We start from the raw sequence: 19,498 nt of genomic DNA, 5'->3' as shown, positions 1-19,498 counted from the left end.
TACTCTGGTCAGATTAGACTAAAGTTGAGCTTTTTGGCCATCAAGGAAAACGCTATGTCTGGCATAAACCCAACACCTCTCATCACCCCAGGAATGCCATCCCCACAGTGAAGCATGGTGGTGGCAGCATCATGCTGTGGGGATGTTTTTCATTGGCAGGGACTGGGAAACTGTTCAGAATTGAAGGAATGATGGATGGAGCTAAATACAGGGAAATTCTTGAGGGAAACCTGTTTCATTCTTCCAGAGATTTGAGACTGGGACGGAGGTTCACCTTCCAGTAGGAAAATCATAATACGAAAGCAACACTTGAGTGTTTAAGGGGAAACATTAAATGTCTTGGAATGGCCTAGACAAAGCCCAGACCTCAATCCAATTGAGAATCTGTGGTATGATGTAAAGATTGCTGTTCACCAGCAGAACCCATCCAACTTGAAGGAGCTGGAGCAGTTTTGCCTTGAAGAATGGGCAAAAATCCCAGTGGCTAGATGTGCCAAGCTTATAGAGACATACCCCAAGAGACTTGCAGCTGTAATTGCTGCAAAAAGTGGCTTTACAAAGTATTGACTTTGGGGGGTGAATAGTTATGCACGCTCAAGTTTTCAGTTTTTTTGTCTTATTTCTTGTTTGTTTCACAATAAAAAAATATGTTGCATCTTCAAAGTGGTAGGCATGTTGAGTAAATCAAATAAAACCAAACAAATCTATTTTAATTCCAGGTTGTAAGGCAACAAAATAGGAAAAATGCCAAGGCGGGGTGAATACTTTCTCAAGGCACTGTATGCAAGTATGAATTACACTGTTAGAATTTTGCAGTCAGAATGACTGCCATTAGCTTGAAGGGGCCTCGAGGCCCAGCAGTCTTCGTTTTTTATTTTTATATATATTTGTCTCGATGAAAAATGCATACCGGTATGCAAAACCTGTGAGATTTCTCAGACTTTACTTCTTACCTGTCGTGAACCGTGTGACAAGCTCCAGGTTTAAACTTCTACGCATGGTCTGCATTCCATAGTAACTCAAATAGGCTACATGTCCCAAATTATAGCACACCTTGTAATACGTTAGCCTAATATGACCCACTATTGCTAGCGATCCTTAGGATCGACCACACAAATGTGACAGAGAAAAAAAAGGTAAACTAACGTTGTAATTGAATTATGCAAAAAATTTTAAGGAAACTAACACTAAAGTGTCAGTAATGAATGTATGGTGTATAAGTGACGGTGGCTACGGTGATATGCTAATATGCTTCAGTTTGCTGCCTTATGACTGGTTTCACATTTGTCTCCAGTGACCATAAGGTAAAATATATACTGCTCAAAAAAATAAAGGGAACACTTAAACAACACAATGTAACTCCAAGTCAATCACACTTCTGTGAAATCAAACTGTCCACTTAGGAAGCAACACTGATTGACAATAAATTTCACATGCTGTTGTGCAAATGGAATAGACAACAGGTGGAAATTATAGGCAATTAGCAAGACACCCCCAATAAAGGAGTGATTCTGCAGGTGGTGACCACAGACCACTTCTCAGTTCCTATGCTTCCTGGCTGATGTTTTGGTCACTTTTGAATGATGGCGGTGCTTTCACTCTAGTGGTAGCATGAGACAAAGTCTACAACCCACACAAGTGGCTCAGGTAGTGCAGCTCATCCAGGATGGCACATCAATGCGAGCTGTGGCAAGAAGGTTTGCTGTGTCTGTCAGCGTAGTGTCCAGAGCATGGAGGCGCTACCAGGAGACAGGCCAGTACATCAGGAGACGTGGAGGAGGCCGTAGGAGGACAACAACCCAGCAGCAGGACCGCTACCTCCGCCTTTGTGCAAGGAGGAGCAGGAGGAGCACTGCCAGAGCCCTGCAAAATGACCTCCAGCAGTCCACAAATGTGCATGTGTCTGCTCAAACGGTCAGAAACAGACTCCATGAGGGTGGTATGAGGGCCCGACGTCCACAGGTGGGGGTTGTGCTTACAGCCCAACACCGTGCAGGACGTTTGGCATTTGCCAGAGAACATCAAGATTGGCAAATTCGCCACTGGCGCCCTGTGCTCTTCATAGATGAAAGCAGGTTCACGCTGAGCACATGTGACAGATGTGACAGAGTCTGGAGAAGCCGTGGAGAACGTTCTGCTGCCTGCAACATCCTCCAGCATGACCGGTTTGGCGGGGGGTCAGTCATGGTGTGGGGTGGCATTTCTTTGGGGGGCCGCACAGCCCTCCATGTGCTCGCCAGAGGTAGCCTGACTGCCATTAGGTACCGAGATGAGATCCTCAGACCCCTTGTGAGACCATATGCTGGTGCGGTTGGCCCTGGGTTCCTCCTAATGCAAGACAATGCTAGACCTCATGTGGCTGGAGTGTGTCAGCAGTTCCTGCAAGAGGAAGGCATTGATGCTATGGACTGGCCCACCCGTTCCCCAGACCTGAATCCAATTGAGCACATCTGGGACATCATGTCTCGCTCCATCCACCAACGCCACGTTGCACCACAGACTGTCCAGGAGATGGCGGATGCTTTATTCCAGGTCTGGGAGGAGATCCCTCAGGAGACCATCATCAGGAGCACCTCATCAGGAGCATGCCCAGGCATTGTAGGGAGGTCATACAGACACGTGGAGGCCACACACACTACTGAGCCTCATTTTGACTTGTTTTAAGGACATTACATCAAAGTTGGATCAGCCTGTAGTGTGGTTTTCCACTTTAATTTTGAGTGTGACTCCAAATCCAGACCTTCATGGGTTGATAAAATGGATTTCCATTGATTATTTTTGTGTGATTTTGTTGTCAGCACATTCAACTATGTAAAGAAAAAAGTATTTAATAAGATTATTTCATTCATTCAGATCTAGGATGTGTTATTTTAGTGTTCCCTTTATTTTTTTGAGCAGTGTATATAAACCAATTGTCATTTATATTTACAATCCCCTTATCCAAACGACTTACTAATTTACCTAGCTGTTATCAATAGCTCTTATCAGTTAGTAAATTACAGTGCATGGAGAATGGTGTTATTTATATAGGGAAAAAATACACTAGATTTTGTTCCACTTGGAACTGTATTCATCGTTTCCTCGTGCATAAAGGTGGTGAAATTATGAGGTAATTAAGTGAAGGTCAGAATTCGGCTCATCTGAAGACACACCGCCACAATTTCATTTCTTTGATCTCCACCCCAAACTAATAGTGGGTGAATAGCATGCTGTTCTCATGCTTAAGTTCAAAGCCATAATACGCATTTAGAGAAAAGTGCATAAAAAGGGAATTACATTCCATTTACGCAAGCTTAACTCGGGTCGGAATTCCCCCCTTATTGAATAAAATGCTCATAAGTACAAAATACACACACATTCTTGCTGATACTCGTGATGTTTGAGGCCCTGTATATTCTGTCTGTAAGTTGCTTGTTTGTTTTGTTTGTTGTTTTGCTTGTTTGTGTCAGGGCTCACCTTAACTGCTACTTGCATGGGACTGGGCTCTCCAGGTATCCCCACTGCCATCCCTTCATACACCTCACCGAAGGCACCATGTCCCAGACCCCTACACACACACACACACACACACACACACACACACACACACACACACACACACACACACACACACACACACACACACACACACACACAGCACTTAGTAATCTTTCTACAGTTGAGGTCATTGATTACTGAGTGGAAGGAAAGTGGGCTTATGGACAGTATGTGCAGCAGGTGGCTAGCTTAGCTTTTCACCGTGATGTCAGAGAAGGTTACAGTACACCTGAAGTACTGACGCCTCCAAACAATAAATGCCATGGCTTTCAGGGGTCACTGGGTCAGCTGTAATGTTGGTGCTTTGTGAGAACATTGCAATGGGTTGGTACAGGCAACTACCGTCTGTGTAATATTTAAATAAGGTTGATCGGTTTTCAGATATTTGGAAGACATTTCTGATTTTAGCATGGAAGTCCATTTTACTGAATTACTTTACTTTGCAAAGCAGAAGGAACAACTGACATTCCACTCAATGGCAGCAGAAGATATGCTTTCTGGTCCTGTGTGGCTCAGTCGTAAGGGCATGGTGTTAGCAAATCAAAGGTCTTAGGTTCAATTCCTGCAGGGCTCACAAGCTAAAAATGTATGCGCTCCCTGTACTATGAGTCGTATAAACGTGTCAGCTAACCCTGCTGAAAAAAACAACATAGACCAGCATAGGCTTGTGACCAGTCTTCATAGTGTTTTTGTTGGTGACCAGCCTTCGCTGTGTTTGGGACATTGGTGACCAGCGTACCAGCATCAAGTCACATTATGTTGGCCTGTAAAGTGATCTCTAATTCCTGAGTGTAGATATCCAACAATTGGAACTTTTATTCACCCACAATCTGCATTCATAATGACTGCCAGGGTTAGAAAGATGAATACATGAAACTACCTAAACAATCTCAACTGGAACAACCATTTCAGTAATGGGTAAAATATGTCCAACTAACAGATTTGGATAAGTTTAAAACAGGGATGGGCAACTTTGATGGGGGTGGGGGCCACAAAAAAACAGAACCCATCATGAGGGGCCACAGTGGCTCTTGGTCTACGCACCCACATCCATACAAATTAGCTGCCAGTTGCCCATCCCAGGATTAGAAAAATGTATGTTATATCTTTGTGGAGCATAAGAGAAATTCATTGGTTTATTCATCAATCAATGTACATGCAAAAACACAGACATTGAAACAAACAATTCTAAAAATCAGCAATAGTGCATGCTAAGAAATATGATAGAGAATGTGAGAATCCACTCTGACTGGATTCTAATAGGAATTAAATATCACTTTGCAAGCCATCATATGTGACTTGATGCTGATTTTGCTTTAACTTATGCTGGTCACAAGTGCCCAAAACACAGCAAAGGCTTGTCACCAGCAAAGAACAGTTGGTAGATCATGGCACTTTCAATGTCAGGATAGAGGGTTCAGGCTAGTTTACCTGGTGAGGGAGATATTGCGTCGAGGCACCTCTTTCAGGTCGTTGACAGAGGCGGTCTTCCCAGCGAAGCAGTAGTTGGGGTTGTAGTCGGTCATGATGGTGGAGGCCCTCAGCTTGCTCAGTTTACAGTCTGGGCTCTGGAGCTCCAGCTGAATGGACTGTAGCTCTATGTGCTTCCGTCTGTACACTGCATAGACAAGAATATTAATATATTATGAGGAAACATGGACAGATATGTGAAGGAATGTAAAATATGAGCAATGTCGGCATCCTGGATTATTTTTCACATACATTGAAAGCAGTCATTCCCCTCCATTTGCAGTGCCCTTGTATGTTGTATTATAGTGTATTGATTTTGTATATTCTGTATGTCAGTGGTTCTCAACCAGGGGTACTAGGACCACTTGGGGTACTTGGCCTATCCACAGGGGATGCTTGGGAAGACTTATGATACCATAAGCCTACAGGTAAAATGCACATGATGGGGTACTTCAGGGGTACTACGGGCAGAGCTAAATTCAGTTGGTGCTACAGTAACTGAAAAAGGATAGGAAACACTGCTGTATGGTGACCTAAAAAAAAAAAATCCATGCCAATGGAAAATCAAGTTATTGTATCGTGAAGGTTTCATGTCTCTAGGATCAACTGAAGTCATTCAAAACCACTTGTGCATTTCACTTAATATGTGGTGATACTGTAGATCTGAAAACTAAGCACTATTTAAAAAAACAATTAAAAAGTTGATACGTTTTTTTCAAAATGTGAGCAGGAAGACATACATACTTATTTGCCCACTCTTTAAATGGAGTATATTTTATTAAGGCTTCATAAATAATAAAGCCTCCATAAGACATTTAGAAGGCTTGATTTTCCCCTCTTCAAACTACACACAATACCCCATAATGACAGGTTTTTAGAAAGTTTATTACAAATACAAAACTGAAGTATGATATTTACATAAGTATTCAGACCCTTAACTAAGTACTTTGTTATAGCATCTTTGGCAGCGATTACAGCCTCAAGTCTTCTTGGGTATGACGCTACATGCTTGGCACACCTGTATTTGGGGAGTTTCTCCCATTCTTCTCTGCTGATCCTCTCAAGCTCTTTCAGGTTGGATGGGGAATGTCGCTGCACAGCTATTTTCAGGTCTCTCCAGAAATGTTTGATCGAGTCCAAGTCCGAGCCCTAGCTGGGCCACTCAAGGACATTCAGATACTTTTTACGAAGCCACTCCTGCGTTGTCTTGGCTGTGTGCTTAGGGTCGTTGTCCTGTTGGAAAGTGAACCTTAGCCTCAGTCTGAGGTCCTGAGCGCTCTGGAGCAGGTTTTCATCAAGGTTCTCTCTGTACTTTGCTCCGCTCATCTTTCCATATTTTCATCTTTCCATCGATCCTAACTTGTCTCCCAGTCCCCACAGCATGATGTTGCCACCACCATGCTTCATCGTAGGAATGGTGCCAGGTTTCCTCCAGACATGACGCTTGGCATTCAGGCCAAAGAGTTCAATTTTGGTTTCATCAGACCAGAGAATCTTGTTTCTCATGGTCTGAGAGTCCTTTAGGTGCCTTTTGGCAAACTCCAAGCGGGCTGTCATGTGCCTTTTACTGAGGAGGGGCTTTCGTCCAGCCACTCTTCCACAAAGGCCTGATTGGTGGAGTCTGTAATAGATTCAATGGAATGGTATCAACCACATGGAAACCATGTGTTTGATACCATTCCATTGACTCCGTTCCAGCCATTATTATGAGCCGTCCTACCCTCAGCAGCCTTCACTGGTACTTAATTAAATGGAATAGTAGTCTGAAATCTGTTCACTGACTGTAGGTCTATAACCTCACACATAGCCAGCCTAATATAATAACTCCTGCAGAATTAAGCATTTCTTGCAGCAAAATGATACACCAAATATACATTTTGACTCGGGAACAGGAGCGGAGAAATAGAATTTATTTATTTATTCGTTTTTTGAGAGTTACGCATTCTCTCCCCGGCCCTTAAATGTTTTTGCTGCGCAAAATAAGCAGAGATGAAAGAGAACTATAATATTTAAGATATTATTCTGGTGATCAAGCTTTTATTTGGTATTCAACAAAGGTGGCATGTCCATATGGCTAGGGGAAGCTAAACTTGCCCTAAAGTAAATCAAATGAAATTGCCAAAATTATATAGCCTAAATAACCTACTACAGAAATAAATAAAAGCATTCAAAAAAAGGCTACTACACCAAAAAGCATCATTTGGCCACAGAGGATCATTAGCTTCTTTAAAAAATATATAAAGTGGATTGTTTTAAATCACATTGCCTACAGTCGGAAGGGCATGCAATTTGGCCAGCGAGCAGCAAAAAGCCTAACAAATAGATGATTTTCGAGTTGCGACTCAGTGAAAAGTAGAGCAGCATATTGCAATATTTCAAAATACAATCGCATGAAAAATAATTTAGAAAGCATATAGCTATTGCTGTAAAGAGTTGACAATGAAAAGACTCATCTGCCTTTTAGTTATCTGTCACGTCCTGGCCAGTATAAGGGTTAATTGTTATTGTAGTTTGGTCAGGACGTGGCAGAGGGTATTTGTTTTATGTGGTTCGGGGTGGTGTGTTTGTTGAAGGGCGTTTGATTTATTATTTCCGGGTTTTGGTTTATGTTCTAGGTTTAGGTATTTCTATGTTTAGTCGAGTGAGTGTATTTCTATGTTAGGTTAATGGGGGGGTTGGGACTCTCAATTGGAGGCAGGTGCTTCCTCATTGCCTCTGATTGAGAGTCCTATATATGGGTAATTGTTTGGTGTAGGTTTTGTGGGAGATTGTTCTGTGTTTAGCCGTGTGCCTTGACAGACTGTTATTTTGTCGTAGTGTTTCAGTGTACGTTGTTTTCAGTTTTCCTTCTTTATTTAATAAAGAGGATGAGTACACTTATTTCTGCTGCATTTTGGTCCTCCTTTCCCAACGACAACCGTGACATTATCAAAATTGTTATTGGCACCAGTGGAGAGCGTCAGCCATATCCCCTGGGAGTGCGTACTGCGCATATTCACTCTATCACTGATGGGTCATTGCTACTTCAAAGTTTTGATTTTGGACTATAATTTTCTCCTCCAGGTTAGATGGAAGTAATATTGTTTTTGTGTCTGCCCTTTTCGTAGACCTAATTTATAGATTAGACAACGTTGTTTTTATTGATCTGTCAGTCAACAGAGGTAGGTGTAGTCAACCTTGTACTTTTCTTTGTGTTCTTGAACGTAGCCCTGTTTCTTTGTATTCTGGAACGTAGCCCTGTCTTTCATTTTTGTTCATTGTTTTCACCTGTGTTCATTTCTCATCAGCTCCCTATTTAGTTCAGTTCTTTCTGTTTGTATGGTTGTGAGGTATTGATTGCTTTTTGACTGCCTACCTGTGTTTGACCATTGCCTGTGACCACGATTCCTGCCTTCTGTGAAGGCTTAATAAACATCTGCTGCTCTCTGCGTGTGAATCTACACCTTTTTCTCCCTGAGTGTTCATTACAGTAGGCTATCCTGTAATTTTAGTCGTATTTAAAAAGATTCTGCTAATGTCTCCAGTCACAAAAAATGCATTGGAATTGCAGTCACATTAAGTGTAGTCAAAACGTATCTTGCCTATAGCCTAGGCCTACTCTACGCCACTACATGCTCAGTAATGCATTGAAGCATTTCATTGCAAACAGTGATTAAGTTATATTATTGGCCTAAATTATGACTATCGCATCTACTGAACACATTAGTTTATCTTACATAAGTCTTCAAATTCGATGATGCATGGAATGCTTTATTATAAAGGTGCATTTTTATGGTGAAAATCAGCTTCCCCAAACTTGAAACTCACGCGTCGCCTACGGCAACAAGTAATGACAGAAGAGAAGCTGCATTTATCTAATTATAGACAAATTGACTTCTGCTTCTGCTTAATAATTTCTGACAATTTTGGCAGGCTATATGTTAGTCAACTTGTCTATGATTAGATAAATGCAGATTCTCTTCTGTCATTAAAAATCACTCTGCCATCTCTGACTGTACAGCGCATTTTCTATATTTGTCAAGTGTGGGCACCAGATTTTCACTTATTCACATATAGTCGGGCGGTTGCGGATGGGTTACCTATTTAGTCTTATAAATAAGGGTATGGAATTGTTCCCTGATGTACAAAAATGTAAAAATACACATAAGTACTTTATGATCTCATGGTACTGTTCAGTACTTTTTAGTGTACATGTACGGATAAAGAGTATAATGGTAAATTTTTTTATATTAATCATCACACTCTCAACATACGGTGAAAGAAAATTTCTGTTTCCTAGGGTACACATATTTTGTGTACCCTCAACTCTTGATGGTACTAACCAGAAAAGCAATATATTGAAGAAAGGTATAAAAAGGTACAGAAAAGCCTGTTTTTGCTTTGTCATTAGGGGGTATTGTGTGTAGATTGATGAGGATTTTTTTTTAAATACATTTTAGAATAAGGCTGTAACGTAACAAAATATGAATACTTTCTGAATGCACTGTATGTAAGAAAGGCACTATCTGAGGTGTGAACTGGGGTACAATTATATATCTGTAACTAAAGGTACAAGGGACATACCTTACTGGTAGGCAATTTGCTTAGTCCCACGGTTTACCCAACTGTGGGACAGACTGTTTGTTCCCACACTCGGGACTCTGAATATGAATGTCATCTGACTTTTGGCCTCCCATCCTATTCTAACCACCTCTCTCCGGCTTTGTATTCATGTTACCTGATGAAATTGCTGTATAATATGATTTTGTTGCCATCTAATGCACATTCAAATGTCATAAATCAACATTGCAGAACTCTCCCTGTCCTCTGGCGTGCATTGATTGTACTACTGTTGATGATATCTGGAAATGTGCATGTACACCCTGGCCCATATACTGTTGCTTGCCCCAATTTTGATTGATTGATTGATTGATTGGTGCACTAATATCTGTTTCACTGATTTCTGCTGTCTTAAAAGCCTGGGTTTTCTGCACATTAACACTAGAAGCTTATTACCTAAAATGGATCAATTGAAAGTGTAGGTTCACAGCTCCAATCCAGATGTGTTGGTCCTTACTGAGACGTGGTTAAGAAAGAGTGTTTTGAACCTTTCTGGTTATAACCTTTTTTGGCAAGACAGATGTTCCAGGGCCTCCCAGGTGGCTCAGTGGTCTAAGGCACTGCATCGCAGTGCTAGCTGTGCCACTAGAGATTCTGGTTTGAGTCCAGGCTCTGTCGCAGCCGGCCACGACCGGGAGACCCATGGGGCGGCACACAATTGGTCCAGCGTCGTCCGGGTTAGGGGAGGGTTTGGCCAGCAGGGATGTTCTTGTCCCATCACGCACTAGCGACTCCTGTGGCGGGCCAGGCGCAATGCATGCTGTCACGGTCGCCAGGTGTACGGTGTCTCCTACTACACATTGGTTTAGCTTTCGGGTTAAGCAGGGCATTGTGTCAAGAAGCAGTGGGGCTTGGTTTGTGTTTCGGAGGACGCACGGCTCTCGACCTTCGCCTCTCCCGAGTCCGTATGGGAGTTGCAGTGATGAGACAAGACTGTAACTACCAATTGGGTACCACAAATAGGTAAAATAAATTAAAACATATATGCAGATCTTCAAAAGGTGGGGGGGTGGCAATCTTTGCCAAGGATCACCTTCAGTGCTCAGTTGTCTGTCCCCAAACAATTTGATTTACTGGTTTTAAGCGTTAAAATTTCAAATAGCTCTTCGTTGACTGTTGCTGGGTGTTATTGTCCTCCATCAGCACCGGCCTGTACCCTACCTGCCCTATGCTCTCTCCTGGCCCCTTACACTAAGTCTGAATTTGTCTTCCTAGGTGACCTAAACTGGGACATGCTTAAACCACCTGACCAAGTCCTAAAGCAATGGGACTCCCTAAATCTTTCTCAGATTATTACCAATCCCACAAGGTATGACTCCAAACACACAGAAAGGTTATTCTCCCCGATGTTATCCTCACACATAATCCTGATAGGTATCAGTCGGATGTTTTCTGTAATGACCTTAGTGATCACTGTGCTCGTAATGGCTGCTCAGTGAAACGACCTGTCCTAATTTGTTATAGATGCTTGCTAAAAAACTATATTGAGCAAGCCTTCCTTCATGACCTGGCCTTTGTAAATTGGTATAGAATCAGCTTGATCCCCTCTGTTGAAGACGCTTGGACCTTCTTTTTTGTTATTTTCAGTGATATTGTTAACAAACACTCCCTCATTAACAAAATGAGAAATAAAAACCGGTTCAGCCCCTGGTTCGACCGGGAACTTGCAGAGTAACTCCAACTCAAGAATTGCATTTGGCGAAAGGCTCGGCACACACATACTCAGGCTGACTGGCTCTAGTTCAGGCAAATGAGAAATAAGTGCACTCAGGCTATCCAGAAGGCCAAAGTTAGTTACTTTAAAGAGCAGTTCTCACTCTGTGGGTCTAACCCCAAGAAGTTCTGGAAAATGGTTAAAGACCTGGAGAATAAACCCTCCTCCTCATAGCTGCCCATGTCTCTTAAGGTTGATGATGTGGTTGCTACTGACAAGAAGCACATGGCTGAGCTTTTTAATCACCACTTCGTTAAGTCAGGATTCCTATTTGACTCAGCCATGCCTCCTTGCCTGTCCAACATTTTCTCATCTCCCACCCCTTCTAATGCGACTAGCCCCAGTGCTCCTCCCTCTTTTTCCCCTGCCCCGCTACAAAGTTTCTCCCTGCAGGCAGTCACTGAGTCCGAGGTGCTAACGGAGCTCCTTAAACTTCACCCAAAAAACCCATCTGGGTCAGATGGCTTAGACCCTTTCTTCTTTAAGGTTGCTGCCCCTATAATCGCCAAGCTTATCTCTGACCTTTTTAACCTGTCTCTCCTCTCTGGGGAGGATCCCATTGCTTGGAAGGCAGCCACAGTTCATCCTTTATTTAAAGGATCAAGCTGATCCTAACTGTTATAGGCCTATTTCTATTTTGCCCTGTTTATCAAAAGTGTTCGAAAAACTTGTCAATATTTAACTGACTGGCTTTCTTGATGTCTATAGTATTCTCTCTGGTATGCAATCTGGTTTCCGCTCAGGTTATGGATGTGCCACTGCAACCTTAAAGGTCCTCATTAATGTCACCATTTCCCTTGATCCTAAGCAATATTTTTATTGACTTGGCCAAAGCTTTTGATACGGTAGACCATTCCATTCTTGTGGGCTGGCTAAGGATTATTGGTGTCTCTGAGGGGTCTTTGGCCTGGTTTACTAATTACCTCTCTCAAAGAGTGCAGTGTATAAAGTCAGAACATCTGCTGCCTGTCATCAGTGGTGTACCCCAAGGCTTGATCCTAGGTGCTCTTCTCAATTTACCCCAACAACATAGCTCAGGCAGTAGGAAGCTCTCTCATCCATTTATATGCAGACAATACAGTCTTATACTCAACTGGCCGCTCCCCAGATTTTGTGTTAAATGCTCTACAACAAAGCTTTCTTAGTGTCCAACAAGCTTTCTCTGCCCTTAACCTTGTTCTGAACACCTCCATGCTATGTTGTTGTCTTTGGTCTCTTTTCATGTAGTGTTGTCTCTCTCGTCGTGATGTGTGTTTTATCCTATATTTTAATTTAATTTCTTTTTAATCCCAGCTCCCATCCCCGCAGGAGGCCTTTTGCCTTTTGGTAGGCCGTCATTGAAAATAACAATATGTTCTTAATTGACATGCCTAGTTAAATAAAGGTTAAATAAAAATGAATACAAATAAATCCCGGAAACCACCCTAGTAACAAGTATTTGTACCCCTTTAGGAACAGATCTAAACCTTTTTTTCTAAGAGTGCAGTGTGGCAGCAGAGACTGAAATGGTCCTTACCCGGGCTGTAAACACATCCATTTTGAACATGTGGACTTTGTGGTAATGTACGAGCTCTGTCAACTGCCGCTTAACTGGTCGTCCATTGTTAGCGAGTTTAATTCATCAGTGTGTGCGTGTGTGTGTGTGCGCCTGCATGTATGTGTGTAATTCATCATTGCAACACCGCCACATGTCTACCTCCCCCACCAGCACATCATGCTGCTGCTGATGTGATGTGTGGCTTGATGGCTTAATGAGCAAGTGCATATGTCTGCGTGCGATAGTGCTCACTCTTGTCGTCTAGCAGCCAGCAGTGACGTTAAGCGTATAACCCTCCAAGGATATTTTTTCCAGTAAGCAAACACTTTCTGATTCTGTGCAGAAGTCTGCAGGGAATCTACAGCCTTTGTGAGTGGCAGTGTGGAAAGGTGGCAGTGTGGAAAGGCAGCACTGCTGCCAAGGCAGCAGCTACTCTTCCTGGGGTCCAGCAACATTAAGGCAGTTTATACAATTTAAAAAACAGTACAATACATTCACAGGCCCATACTCCACCGCACATCTACAGTTCTAAATCCATGTGTATGTGTGTGTATAGTGTGTATGTTATCGTGTGTGTATGCATGTGTCTGTGCCTATGTTTGTGTTGCTTTACAGTCCCTGCTGTTCCATAAGGTGTTTTTTTAATCTGTTTTTTTAAATCAAATTTTACTGCTTGCATCAGTTACTTGATGTGGAATAGAATTCCATGTAGTCATGGCTCTATATAGTACTGTGCGCTTCCCATAGTCTAGGGACTGTGTAGAGACCTCTTGTGACATGTCTTGTGGGGTATGCATGGGTGTCCAAGCTGTGTGCCAGTAGTTCAAGCAGACAGCTCAGTGCATTCAACATGTCAATCTCTCCTCCACTTTGAGACAGGAGAGATTGAAATGCATATTATTAATATTAGCTCTCTGTATACATCCAAGGGCCAGCCGTGCTGCCCTGTTCTGAGCCAATTGCAATTTTCCTAAGTCCTTTTTTGTGGCACTTGACCACACGACTGAAAAGTAGTCAAGGGATGACAAAGGTAGGGCCTGTAGTACCTGCCTTGTTGATAGTGTTGTTAAGAAGGCAGTGCAATGCTTTATTATTGACAGATTTCTCCCCATCTTAGCTACTGTTGTATCAGTATGCTTTGACCATGACAGTTTAAAATCCAGGGTTACTCCAAGCAGTTTAGTCATCTCAACTTGCAATATTTAGTTGAGGTTTAGGGTTTAGAGAATGATTTGTCCCAAATACAATGCTTTTAGTTTTAGAAATATTTAAGGCAAACGTATTCCTTTTCACCCACTCTGAAACTAACCACAACTCTTTGTTAAGTGTTGCAGTCATTTCAGTCACTGTGGTAGCTGACGTGTATAGTGTTGAGTCATCCGCAAACATGGCTTTACTCAAAGTCAGTAGCATGTCGTTAGTAAAGACTGAAAAAAGCAAGGGGCCTAAACAGCTACCCTGGGGAATTCCTGATTCTACCTGGATTATGTTTGAGAGGCTTCCATTAAAGAACACCCTCTGTGTTCTGTTAAATAAGTAACTCTTTATACACATTATAGCAGAAGGTGTAAAGCCATAACACATACATTTTTCCAGCAGCAGACTATGATTGATAATGTCAAAAGCTGCACTGAAGTCTAACAAGACAGCCCCACAATCATTTTATCATCCATTTCTCTCAGCCAATCATCAGTCATTTGTTTGAGTGCTGTGCTTGTTGAGTGTCCTTCCCTATAAGCGCGCTGAAAATCAGTTGTCAATTTGTTTACTGTGAAATAGCATTGTATCTGGTCAAACATGTTTTTTTTGCATCTGGTCAAACACAAGGGTTGGTAACAGGCTGATTGGTCAGCTATTTGAGCCAATAATGGGGGCTTTACCATTCTTGGGTAGCGGAATGACTTTAGCTTCTCTCCAGGCCTGAGGACACACACTTTCTAGTAGGCTTAAATTGAAGATGTGGCAACTAGGAGTGGCAATATTGTCTGCTATTATCCTCAGTAATTTTCCATCCAATTGTCAGACCCCGGTGGCTTGTCATTGTTGATAGATAACAATTTTTTACGGAATTCAAAAGTACAATTCTTGTCTTTCATAATTTGATCCGATATACTTGGATGTGTAGGTGTCAGCATTTGTTGCTGGCATGTCATCCCTAAGTTTGCTTATCTTGCAAATGAAAAAGTCATTAAAGTAGTTGTCAATATCAGTGGGCTTTGTGATGAATGAGCCCACTGATTCAACGAATGTTGGAGCCAAGTTGGCTTTTTTCCCCCAAAATTCATTTAAGGTGCCCCAAAGCTTTTTATTATCATTCTGTATATAATTTATCTATGTTTCATAGTATGGTTTATTTTTATTTAGTTTAGTCACATGATTTCTTAATTTGCAGTACATTTGCCAATAAGTTGGGCTGCCAGACCTATTTGCCATACCTTTTGCCTCAACCATACATTTTTTCAATTCCTCATCAATCCAAGGGGATTTAACAGCTTTTACAGTCCGTTGCTTAATGGGTGTGTGCTTGTTAGCAACAGGAATAAACGTGTCAAGTGCAGCGCCTGGTTGCTCATCATTACAAACCACATACCAGCAAATACTTTTTACATCATCAACATATGAATCACTACAAAACTTATTGTATGACCTGAACCAGGTTGCAGGCACTGGTTACAGTTTGAAGTTTTTTTCTTGAGTGGGCAGCTTGATAAAAGCCAGTCAATATTTAAATCATCCAGAAAATATACTTCTCTGTTGATATCACATACATTATCAAGAATTTCACATATTATCCAGATACTGACTGTTAGCACTTGGTGGTGTATAGCAGCTTCCCACAAGAATGGGCTTTAGGTGAGGCAGATTAATCTGTAGCCATATTACTTCAACAGTTTAAAAAATATATATTTCACCTTTATTTAACCAGGTAGGCCAGTTGAGAACAAGTTCTCATTTACAACTGCGACCTGGCCAAGATAAAGCAAAGCAGTGTGACAAAAACAACAACACAGAGTTACACATGGGATAGACAAACGTACAGTCAATAACACAATAGAAAAATCTATATGCAGTGTGTGCTAATGTAGTAAGATCAGGGAGGTAAGGCAATAAACAGGCCATAGTGGTGAAACAATTACAATTTAGCATTAACACTGGAGTGATATATGTGCAGATGATGATGGACAAGTAGAGATACCGGGGTGCAAAAGAGCAAAAAAAATAACAATATGGGGATGAGGTAGTTGGGTGGGCTATTTACAGATGGGCTGTGTACAGGTGCAGCGATCGGTAAGCTGCTGTGACAGCTGATGCTTATAGTTGGTGAGGGAGATATAAGTCTCCAGCTTCAGTGACTTTTCCAATTCGTTCCGGTCATTGGCAGCAGAGACCTGGAAGGAGAGGCGGCCAAAGCAGGTGTTGGCTTTGGGGATGACCAGTGAAATATACCTGCTGGAGCGTGTGCTACATGTAGGTGTTGCTATGGTGACCAGTGAGCTGAGATAAGGCGGGGCTTTACCGAGCAAAGACTTATAGATGACCTGGAGCCAGTGGGTTTGGCGACGGATATGTAGCGAGGGCCAGCCAACGAGAGCATACAGGTCGCAGTGGTGGGTAGTATATGGGGCTTTAGTGACAAAACGGTGTTTGACAGTGATGAGGGGTGGTCGTTTGACCGCGGACCCATTACGGAAGCAGGCAATGGGGCAGTGATTGCTGAGGTCCTGGTTGAAGACAGCAGAGGTGTATTTGGAGGGCAAGTTGGTCAGGATGATATCTATGAGGGTACCTATGTTTACAGATTTAGGGTTGTACCTGGTAGGTTCCTTGATAATTTGTGTGAGATTGAGGGCATCTAGTTTAGATTGTAGGACGGCCAGGGTGTTAAGCATATCCCAGTTTAGGTCACCTAAAAGTACAAACTCTGAAGATAGATGGGGGGCAATCAATTCGCATATGGTCTCCAGGTCAAAGCTGGAGGCTGAGGGGGGTCTATAACAAGCAGCAGCAGTGAGAGACTTATTTATGGAAAGGGGGATTTTTAGAAGTAGAAGCTCGAACTGTTTGGGCACAGACCTGAATAGTAAGACAGAACTCTGCAGGCTCTCTCTGCAGTAGATTGCAACTCCGCCCCCTTTGGCAGTTCTATCTTCACGGAAAATGTTGTTAGAGATGGAGATTTCAGAATTTTTGGTGGCCTTCCTCAGCCAGGATTCAGACAAGGCTAGGACATCAGGATTGGCAGAGTAATTACAGTATTTAACATTAGATCGTCTCTAAGCTTTACAGGAATGTGGTTGTGAATATAGACGCAACATTGCCCCCGTTGGCATTTCTGTCTTTTAGGTAGATGTTATGTAACCATGTATTGCTACCACTATATCATCAAAGGTATTTTCTAAGTGAGTTTCAGATATAGTCAGAATATGAATGTCATCTGTTACAGGCTGCATATGTTAATATGAGCTATTTGTAGCACTTTTCTTGGTTGCTTGATTGTTTTTAATGCTTTACTGGGAAGCTTAACAGAAGTAGACTTGCTCATATTATTTATATTGGAGCAGATAGTGCAGGGTGAGATGCACAAAGTGGTCTTCCTACTAGGGCACACCACCTCAGTTCTAACAGTGTAACTCTGGTTCATAGGCTCATGATTACTGCATAAAAAAGCTGCCTTACTTGATTAACCAAGGTATTCGGTGCAATTAGGAGCTCATAAATTAAGTTACTTACATAGTGTTTGCCAATGCCCCTAGGATCATGTACATTAGATGCAGCATTATGAAGACTTATTGTCATAATGGTAGGGATTAACTGAGCTGGTCTTAGATCATTGAAAAGTCATTGTTTCAAAGCAGCCTTGAAATGCATGGAGCCAAGATGATTTGAATGGACTCCGTCATTCCTGTAGACTATCTTCTGTTTCCAGAAGGTGTCAAAGTTATCTATAAAAGTGAGTCCAGCAGAGCTACAGTAATCTTTTGCCAGCAGTTATCTTCACACCCGCGGCCCAACGATGGTACTGGACCTGAAATGATTGGCAGTTTTTTAGTCTTGTAATGCTAAAATCAGTTCTTTAAAATCAATTTTCAAATGTTCCGAGCTAGCCCTCCTGATGTTGTTTAACCCCACATGGACAACGACAATGTAAGTACCCGGCATCTGTCGTAGAACAGTCGGAAGTAGCCTTGTGATGTCCTGTATTCATGCTCCTGGGTAGTACAGGGTTTTTGCCTTGGGAGCCGAGATATTTCTCACCATAAAGCTGCCTATGATGACAGCTGGTGATGTTGAATTGGCCGGTCTCTCAGACAGCCTCATGGTCTGATGAGGGTTAGAGCTTTGAGGATCTGAACCCGAGGTAGAAGCCTCTGGAGAGGGAGACAGAACCGGGGACGAAAACACAGGTTCCCCTGGATCTGATCTTGAATGGGAAGCCCCCAAGGAAGAAGGCGCCGGAACCTCTGGATCCAGGGTGGCAAAGGAGACCCCTTTTACCAGATGACGCTTTCTTCGACTTTCACGGCGAGTGACGTACCTCCATGGCTGGTTGGTTGTGTCGATAACAGCTCCGTTCTCCAGGGAAGGGGGAGACCCCTTCGGGGATGGAACCCTGTTGAGCACCGGCCATTAAGCTGTGGAGAGCGAAACTTCCACCAGACCAGAGCGGCGTCCGGCTACTGGGGTGGAAGAAACAGAAAAAGTAGGCGGGCGTGGATTCCCCAGTAACTTGTGTTGGTTTGCTACTTGCTTGCTATGAGTAGCCACTTCACTCCTGTAGTCCTCCGCAAGCAAGCAGTTGCTACATTGAAAGTCAGCTCTGTCCACATTGTCCCGGAACAAAGCAAAGTAAACACAGCTCCTGCAACGCTGGAAACGTTCAATAGCGACCTCCATTTGAAACCGTAGAGCCAGCTAGGCTTTTGTGTCTATCCCCCCATGCGGAATCTGGCAGGATCCCGGGACAGACAGCCGCGCTCACAGCAACTAAGCCCAACAGAGTGCAGCATCCAAAATAAAAGTATATTAAAACACTGTCAGCTTTTAAACTCGAGGTCTCTAGTTCAGGTTTCGGCATTCAACAGCGTTCAACAACAACAAACATACGTTGCACTCTGATGACGTGTTAGGTCTGCGAAGGATCAGCCATTGATCCATCAAAGTACCTAGTATGTGCACATCAATCTTCCTGAGTGTGTGTGTATGCACATACGTGTGCTTGTGCGCACATAACGATTTCACATGCAATGGTGTGTGTTGTGTTCTCACAGTATGTATAGATACCTACATGTTTTTAATAGGCCTTACACCAAAAGTTGAGTGTTTGTGTGCCTGTGTTAGAGCTTCGAGGATCTGAGTCCGTGTAAGCCTGCGTGTGTGTGTGTGTGCACACAACTATACGTCTGTATCCGATGCATTTCACCACTCACTGATCATGACTCCAGACACAGCTAGCAGCAGGGCAGCGATGAGGGCTGAGGTCCCCACAGACAGACCCAGGGCCAGGTGGGACAGGGAGGGCTGGGGCGGCAGGGGAGACACCTCTGCAGGGGAGAGAAGAGTTCAGATCTGGGTAAAGTACATCTTATTAGAAGATGTCTTGAATTTACTTTCAATCATCTGCTGACTGTTTATCGAAATAA

General features: G+C 42.8%; 1 protein-coding gene across 1 annotated transcript in view; it reads right to left on the bottom strand.

Moving 5' to 3' along the window:
• The window catches only part of LOC115162610 (ALK tyrosine kinase receptor-like), a 748,203-nt gene that overhangs the window by 30,581 nt on the left and 698,124 nt on the right, over window positions 1-19,498 (bottom strand). Inside the window, exons 19-21 of the mRNA XM_029714073.1 lie at window positions 19,286-19,399; window positions 4,969-5,155; window positions 3,457-3,547 (exon numbers count right to left, since the gene is read on the bottom strand). Coding sequence (XP_029569933.1) covers window positions 3,457-3,547; window positions 4,969-5,155; window positions 19,286-19,399 — 392 coding nt within the window. The remainder of the gene's footprint in view (window positions 1-3,456; window positions 3,548-4,968; window positions 5,156-19,285; window positions 19,400-19,498) is intronic.

This window comes from Salmo trutta, chromosome 25, assembly GCF_901001165.1.
Source record: "Salmo trutta chromosome 25, fSalTru1.1, whole genome shotgun sequence".
NCBI classification, from domain to species: Eukaryota; Metazoa; Chordata; class Actinopteri; order Salmoniformes; family Salmonidae; genus Salmo; species Salmo trutta.
The sequence above is the reverse complement of the archived record's forward strand: the minus strand, read 5'-3'. Positions and strand labels throughout refer to the sequence as shown.